Source organism: Nannospalax galili, unplaced genomic scaffold (genome assembly GCF_000622305.1).
Source record: "Nannospalax galili isolate Female #2095 unplaced genomic scaffold, S.galili_v1.0 scaffold88, whole genome shotgun sequence".
Classification (NCBI taxonomy): domain Eukaryota; kingdom Metazoa; phylum Chordata; class Mammalia; order Rodentia; family Spalacidae; genus Nannospalax; species Nannospalax galili.
In genome coordinates this window covers 312,672-321,244 of record NW_008358908.1, presented here as the reverse complement: position 1 = coordinate 321,244, position 8,573 = coordinate 312,672, and the positions used below count along the sequence as shown (strand labels likewise).

The 8,573-nt window shown below is 37.6% G+C and overlaps 1 protein-coding gene across 1 annotated transcript in view; it reads left to right on the top strand.

Moving 5' to 3' along the window:
* Strn (striatin) overlaps positions 1–8,573 on the top strand; it is a gene marked incomplete in the record, with an annotated part of 106,432 nt that overhangs the window by 41,203 nt on the left and 56,656 nt on the right. The window contains 1 exon segment of the mRNA XM_017795477.2: positions 3,496–3,599. Coding sequence (XP_017650966.1) covers positions 3,496–3,599 — 104 coding nt within the window.

Here is an 8,573-nt window from a genome sequence, read left to right as displayed (position 1 = left end):
GAGGAAACATTTCCTCCATGCTTCCAAGTGAAGCCAGCCATGGTCGAGTAGGACCTTTGACTTATTTTCACATAGACAGAACTGGTAAAAGAAAGGAGCTGGGGGCTCCTCCCAAGCCCATGTGACCCCTGAGGAACAGATCCTCAAACGAACATAAGAGTAAAAATAAATTGGTTTATCTGGGCCAACTGTAGGGTCTTAAATACCCAAAAGGAAAGTATAACCAAAGATTAATAGGGCCAATATAATTTTTAAGAGTCCATATGTATAGCTAAAGGCTCTATAACAAGGAGGGGTGGGGGGGCTTTCGACTTACCCAGGAGAGAGAGGCCTGCGGGTGGGAGAGAGGCCTGTGGGTTGTGCAGGCCCAGGGAAGCAGAGCGATCTTTTGATTAAATAATAACTAGACAGGTATGTAAATTGATAGAATGGGGAAGCAAGTGTCCTAGGAAAACACACAAGTAGCTAGTGAGTTGGAGACTGAGTTACACTAAAGATGTCAGAGTGTCACAGGTTGGATTTCCAAATCATCCGCAGCCAACAATAATGGCAGAAATTCGGAAATAGCCAAAGAAAACTTAGGCTATGAAATTGGAGTTATATTTTGTTTGGTTGTGTTGATGAGATTATTGCCTTTATTAACACCACTTTTTATATTATATAAAATTCTGCCAAAGCATTTAGTTGCTTGGTCAAATAACTTTCGTTGTTACTTCCTTTTAATAAACTTTAATTTTATCAGCTTTAAGCACATGAACTGTTTTTATTTTTCTTATCTCATTTTAGAATATATCATTTTAAAACATTTTATGGTCTTTGAGTTCTAAACATATGTTGTGGATATTCAGTGCCTTTTTCTTTGGTTATACCGATTTGAGGCCTGATCTGTGTATACAATTGAATTATTGTCAATATTTTATTTTTTAAAATGTTTTATTTTTTATTTTATGTGTTTGGGTATATTGCCTGTATGTATGTAAGTGCACCCATGTAGTGCAGTGCCCAAGGAGGTCAGAAGAGGGGGTTGGATTCCCTGGAACTGGAGTTACGGACAGTTGTTAGTCACCATGTGGATGCTGGGAACCAAACCTAGGTCCTCTGCAAGAGCAGTATGTGCACTTAACCACTGAGCCATCTCTTCAGCCTCTCAATCTTTTACTTTAATTTAAAGAGAAATAGCCTTTTAATTTAAATGTAAATTTTGAGAGTTCATTGAAATAAAAACTGAAAACATTGACAGTCCCTGTCTATATCTTGAAAGTTATGAGGCCAGCAATTTGGATTTTGTGTTCATTTTGATATTAAATAAGTACTATGGAATCTTATTCAAATTAAATAGAACTAATTTTAATGGTTTCCTCACTAAACCGTAGCTGAGCACTCCTCAGAATTCTTTAGGGATGTTTTAAGTCATCTTTAAATGTGAACTTCTTGCTTACTTAAATGGAAAGCATTGACACATACAAATAGCATTAGTGTCTATCCCTGTGGGCTAATAATATAGTAGAAATTAGGGGTGAGGAGCATATGAGAATAGTAAATTGGTATTTGTCTTTGAAGTACCTTAAATGGAGCTACATCCTGAGTTTTATATGTGTTGTTTGACTAAAGTAATATTTCCAACATAGTTTCAATCCCTCAACCAAAAGATATTTTGACCTCATTGTCTTTTAATGATACTTGAAAGCAGCTCTTGCCTAGCCCCTCTTTTTTTACTGAAGATAAAAGTTGCTTATAGTTGATGTCATGTTAGAACGTAGGATCTTTATCTTTCTTTTGGGGGTGGAGGGTGCTGGTAATGTACTGAAGATCCTGGCATCTGATTTTCCTTTTTCCACATTCACTTTTATTTTCTCTTGCACAGGACATTTGCTTAGACTTAAGGGCATTTGTTTGTAGGGTAGGTCTAAGATGAAGTTAAGGAATCTTTCGTAACATTTAGATCTATCTTGAAACAAATCTTTTTGAAAATCTCATACCTATGCACAATATATATTGGTCATATCCATCTCTCTCCCTCCAGCCTCCCCTTCCACCAGCATATCTCCCATCTCCCTCTTAACTTCATGCTTTTTTTTTTTTTTTTTTTTTTTTTTTTTTTTTTTTTTTTTTTTTTTTTTTTTTTTTTTTTTTTTTTTTTTTTTTTTTTTTTGGTCTTTTTGAGACAAGCTCTCCCTGTAGCTGCAGCTGGCCTGTATTCACTAATGGAGACCAGGCTGGCCTCGAACTCACAGAGATCCACCGAGTGTGCCACCACACCTGGCCATACTTTTTTTTTTAATAACCCACTAAGTCCAGTTAGTGCTGCTTCATATGTGCATGTGTGAGGGGCCATCCATTGGAGCAAGGGCAACCTACCAATGCCCTCCTCCCCTGTTAAAGGTAACTTTGCCTCCCTTATCAGCTCTCAGCTGCCATCAGCTAGGGGTGGGGCATCAGAAGCCCTTTCCTCCATCCATGCTGGAATTTTTTCTTTTTGAATCTTTATGTCAGTTTTATTAGAATTTAAGGAAACAGCTTCAGGACAGGCAAGCCATAAATCTCAGTAGCTGCCTTGAGGGGAATGGAGGGGAAAAGTAAAAAGATATAGAGCCATTCTGGTTTAAAGCATGCACGGAAGTCAGATGGACTAGCAGTCACAGGGCAGGAATGGGAGGGAGTTGTAGAGAAAAGGGTAAAGAAACCCAAAACGTAGGGGCAGCCCAAAGCCTTAGGGAAAGCATGGCTAGAAAAGAGGGATAAAGGGGGCTGGAAAGTTCATCAGTGGTTAAGAGCACCGGCTGCTCTTGCAGGGGATCCAGGTTTAGTTCCCAGCACACACATTGTGGCTAACAACCATCTGTAACTCCAGTTCTAGGGGAATCTGATGCCATTTTCTGACCTCTGCAGTCATTGTACAACATGGGTGCACTTACATACTGTTAGATAATACACTCATACACATAAAATAAAAACAATAAAATTTTATTTTAGAAAAGAGGGATGAAGAAAAGGAGATATGCTTTTCTGAACAATTCAGAAAAGCAAGCTAAACTTATGGAGAGCTACTTCTGCTTGTGACTCAAGATTCATGAGGACTGCCTCTGGAATTTTTAGCTATCTTGATCTTGATCATGAAATTCTTAATTTGGAAGAGTTTGAGAATTCTGTTCATTTTACTTTCCCACCTTCATTCTTTATAAAAAAAGAAACCTTGTCAATGTCGTAAAATATCGTGAATAAACTACATGCACACTTTGTATTTTATTTGTTGTTTTATAGACTTTAAAGGAGTTACAATGGAAAAGTTGTAATATCCACAGTCTGAATATACTGCATATAGGTCTCCTTTTTGTTTTTGTTTATTCAAATTAACACCTTTCCCTTCAGTTAATGCTTCTGTATTTTTGCATTGTGACAGATGTGAAAAGCTGTTGTATTGATCATCTTCTATTCTAAAAGCTCTTTTTAAATATGAAGTTGTTCTAAACTGAGTTTTACCTTTCCTTTACACAGGCACAGATTGCCTTCCTCCAAGGGGAAAGGAAAGGCCAAGAAAATCTGAAGAAAGATCTTGTGAGGAGGATCAAAATGTTGGAATATGCTCTTAAACAGGAAAGGTAATTTAGTAAAATTGTATTCTCTTAAATAATACTTTTTCTACATTCCTAATAAAATATTTTAATAACCATGTGCTCTTGAACTTGAGTATCAAATAAACTCTGTAAGTATGGTTGCAACATATAGTATGCAACTTATAAAACTTGCTAGATTAGACTATCCATTCCTTCTCTTTGTCTTTTTTTTTTTTTTCTTTTTTTAAAGATAGGGTCTCATGCAACTTAGGCTGGCCTCAGATTCACTATGTAGCCAAGGCTGGCCTTGAACTTCTGATCCTTCTGCCTCCGCCTCCAAAATGCTGGGGTTACAGGCATGTGTCATTATGCCCTGACTCATCCATTTCTTTCTTTGTTTTAATGTAGCTTTTTGTTTCATGGTACTGGGGATTGAACCCAGGATCATGAGCATGCTAGATAAGCCCTCTACCTCTGAGCTATATGCTCAGTACTCAGCCATTTCCTTATAGAGTGCAACAAGCTTTTAATTGTAAAAGAAATTTGTATAATGCACCTCCCTTTTGCCCTAATTCAATATTTAGTTAGATGTAGTTTCTTAACATTGCTCTGACTCCACTCCATTTCTTCTAGATTCTTGTTCTTGTTCCTTTGCTGTCAGCTTTTTCTCTTTCTCCAGAGGGCAATCTTGCTTAGTTTTTAAGATACTCAAATAAGTACATTTGGGTCATAAGTAAAGGAAAATAAGTTATATATGAGAGGTTTGGAAATTATGTGAGTTGAGTTGAGGTTCTTTAGTGGTTAGCATTTAGATGTTTTTTGTCAGCAGTCTTGAAGTGCTTCATTGTTTTCAGTAATCTCAACATTTTGATGCCTGATATTGGAATCTTGGAATTCTCTATTTTTGGTACTTTTTGATTTGTTTTTGATATTTTTTTTTAAAGTTGGCAAATGAACTGTTGTAAAACTGCTATAAAATAGTATTTAGTAGATGATATTTTTAAATGTGAAGAAATAGGTACACAAGAAATTCTTCCCATTGGTAAAAAAATTTGTTTATTTTCATGCCTTGAAAAATTGATTGAGGGGTTGGGGAGATGGCTCAGCAGTTAAGAACACTGGTTGTTCTTGCAGAAGACCTGGGTTTGAATCCCAGCGCCCCCATGGCAGCTAATAGCTGTCCATAACTCCATCCAGTCCTAGGGGATCCGACAGCCTTTTCTGACCTCTGTGGGTATTGCATGACATGGGTGCACTTACCTACATGCAGGCAATACACACATACACATAAAATAAAAATAATAAATAAAATGTGGCAGAGGCAGGCAGATCTCTGTGAGTTCAAGGCCAGCCTGGTCTACATAGTGAGTTCCAGGACAGCTGGGGCTACAGGGAGACCCTGTCTCAAAAAGACCAACAAAAAAAAAAAAAAAAAAAAAATTGAAAAAAGAAAAGTTGATTGAAAGCAGTATTATAGAGATGGAAAGAAAAACCAGTTCTTAAAGTATGTAATTTGTGAATACTTGATATCTCAAACTGTTGTGTGGTTTGTTTGTTTGTTTAAAGACAGGATCTCACTATGTAGCCCTGACTGATCTGGAACTTGCTATGTAAACTAGGCTGGCCTTAATGAACTCAAAAAGGATCCATCTGCCTCTGCCTCCCAGGTGCTCAGATTAAAGGCTTTCAAATTATTTTTAACTGTAGGCTTAAGGGGGGGGAGGGAGGGAGATGGGGAGACAGTAGCAGAAGTAATAACTGTTTTGAGTATGTACTGTATGCCATTGCCCCCCCTGCCCCAGGCTTAAACTAAATAATTGTACTAGAGTTTTGGGTCAAATCTCTCAAACCTATTTGAATCTAAAGCCTGTGCTCTTTACCAGTTTATTAGGCTATCTGTAAGATAAAACTGAAATACACAAATACTAAAATAATGAAATTTGAAATTCGTGTGTATGTGTATGTGTGTGTGTGTACACATGTATCTAGACTTAGAAACCACAGAAATACAGGGAGGTGATAGGTGATGTGCTAGAAGTATATACATGATATGCAGTGGGGTCACAAAGAAGGAAGCAGAAGTATTATCTGGAAAATGGAAGCAGAAATGAGGGGGCAGTTAGAGAGGTGAAGCCCAAGCATTGTGACAGTTGAGAAGGTGCCTTCCCAGTTCAGGCAGGTGTAGATAATAGAGAACACATTTGAGTCAGCAGCATGTTCAGAAGTTTGTAATCAATGGGTATGAAGAGTCAAATGCTAGTTATTATTTGATGACCAAACATGGTAGATAAATGCAAGAGTCAGATTGTAGAGAGTCTGCTTAAGGACTTCAAACTTTTATCATAAATATGGTAAGGAACATGGAAAATTTTCAAAAACAATTTTTTTTTGGTCTTTTTGAGACAGGATCTCCCTGTAGCCCCAGCTGTCCTGGAACTCACTATGTAGACCAGGCTGGCCTTGAACTCACAGAGATCCACCTGCCTCTGCTGGGATTAAATCTTGAACTAATTGAAGAATAGTTGCAAGAACTCTTTTATGTCCTTTACTCATCCCCAGATTTACCAGCGTACACATTTATCTTTGCTTTATTTTGCCCACCCTCTATGTGCATATTATTTTTTACCTAAATTTATTTGCTTAATTCTTCCATTAAATAGCTCAAGCTATATTTGTTTTTACTATTTTTTTCTTCTTTATTAATTTCTAAGAGCTGAGATCTTCTCTCATGTAACCACTGTATATCGTTAAGGAAATTTAACATTTGTATACTTCTGTTACTTGTTCAGATGTTCCATTAGTAATCTTTATAGCCATTCCCCTCATCCCCACCCCATCTTGGGGCCAGTCTGGGATCATGATGCTACTGAAAGGTTTTAAGTATGAAATAATATGAAATAAGGTCTCCCTGGGAACTCTCTTGGAAAGATCTGTTTATGGGGGCTGGAAAGTTATCATAAATGAGAAATGATAAGCATAGTAACTGCAGTTATAAGAGATATAAAACATTTTAAATAAAAAGAATCTAAAATTTGGAGACATAAATATGAGAAGATGTTATGCTAAGAGAGCGAGGAAGAGAGAATAGTCAAGAGTGACTCCCAGGTTTCTGTTATGGGAGGGAGGGAGTCAGTGGAACAATTAAAGAATGAGGGTGAGGGCTGGAGCGATGGTGAAGAGCACTGGCTGCTCTTGGAGGGGACTGGGGTTTGATTCCCAGCACCCACATGGGGGCTAACAACCTTTGTAACTCCAGTTCCAGGAGAATCCAGTGCCGCCTTCTCACCTCCGTGAGTATTGCACGACACAGGTTTTCTTACATACTTGCAGGTAGTACACTAATACACATAAAATAAAAATAATAAATAAATAAATATATATGTGTATATAAATAAAAGAATGAGTGTGAAAGTACAGTTATGGGATTGACCCTGAGACATACCATAGAAAGAAAACGCACAGGAGTCATGGGAAACAGAAATGTTTGAGGTAAAGGATAAGGAAAAAAGACGAAAAAGTAGTAGTTTGAGAAGGAAGAAGAGAACAGCATTTTGGAAGAGGAACAGGAAGGAGTTAGAGAACTGCAGAGCCCAAAGCAGTCTCCAGGCAGGTTGTGAACTGAAAGTGGTCCTGGGGATTCACCAGCTGGCGTCCTGTTGATGTCCTTTCCTGGGCAGCTTTCTTGAGGTAGCATGAACAGGAGCTAGATCATAGGGATGAAGCAGTGAGAAGGGGAAAGTGGAGGCAGCTGGAGTTGCTTACTGCTTCCAGGTGGTTCATAAACAGAAGAGATGAAGGCTAAGTCTAGGGAAGAAATGAATGAGCGTTTCCTTAAACTAAAACCCCTGACATTCTTATGGTATTTGTGTGATGATTTAGGGTGATTTCTGATCCAGTGACCCTTTTTTGTTGGTTTTGTTTGGTTTGGTTAATTATTTTTCCTTGAGCAGTGTCTCAATATGTAGCACAGGCTGGCCTCAAATTCACATTTTTCTGCCTTAGTCTCCTGGGTGCTAGGATTACAGACAAGCCTCACCATACACCCATACACAGCTGCAATGACATTTGAGTTCTTTTCAGTCCAGTGTTACTTTTCTTTTTTCTTTCTTTTTTTTTGTCTTTTTGACACAGGGTCTCTGTAAAGTCACAGCTGGCCTGGAACTTGCTATGTAGACCAGGCTGGCCTTGATCTCTCAGAAATCTACCTGCTTTTGCTTCCTGAGTGCTGGGATTGAAGGCATGCACCTCCACCCCTGACTTATTTTCTAATATTTTAATGCTAGGGCTTACAGCTATGTTTTGGAACTCTAGAGCATTACAGTGCTTTTTATACTGAAATTATTTTTTAATCCTAGGAATTAAAAACATGGATTGAGGAAATTTGAAATACAAAGGTGGATAGTAACTTAAAAATTTGTGTGTGTGCGTGTGTGTGTGTGTGTGTGTGTCTTCATATGTGTGACTTATGGGCATGGGGCTGTGTTGGTGTTTGTGTGCTGTGGCATGTGTGGAGGTCAGAGAAACTGTTGTGTTTGAGACAAGCTCTGGCTCCTAAAATCAGTGTTTACTGACTTAATAAATTTGCTAAAACTATTTCAGTAGCGTAATCTTCCTCAGCCTTAGAAATGTCCTTTGGAAGTGAATGCACTAAAATGCTGCTTTTTCACTCATAGTTTTCCATTGTTTTGACACTGTATGTCACTGTTAACAGTCTTTCTTGTTCATTACTCTTTCTGTATCATTCTTAACTATAGGCTGATGAGCAGATCTAAATAGATCTCACGTTTCATTCATACCTATGCTCCCCACTCCTAATTGGCCCTACTAGATAAAATAACATTAAAAATGCTTAATAATTATAATAGACTAAAGAAGTCTTATTCCAGCTTTGTTTCAAAGCCTATCTCATATGCTGTCTTGGTTGAAATTTTTGTGAAATGTTTCTAATGTGAATATATTTTAAATATATAAATATATGTTAAATATATCAAATATATCTTATTTAATGTTTTCTATTTC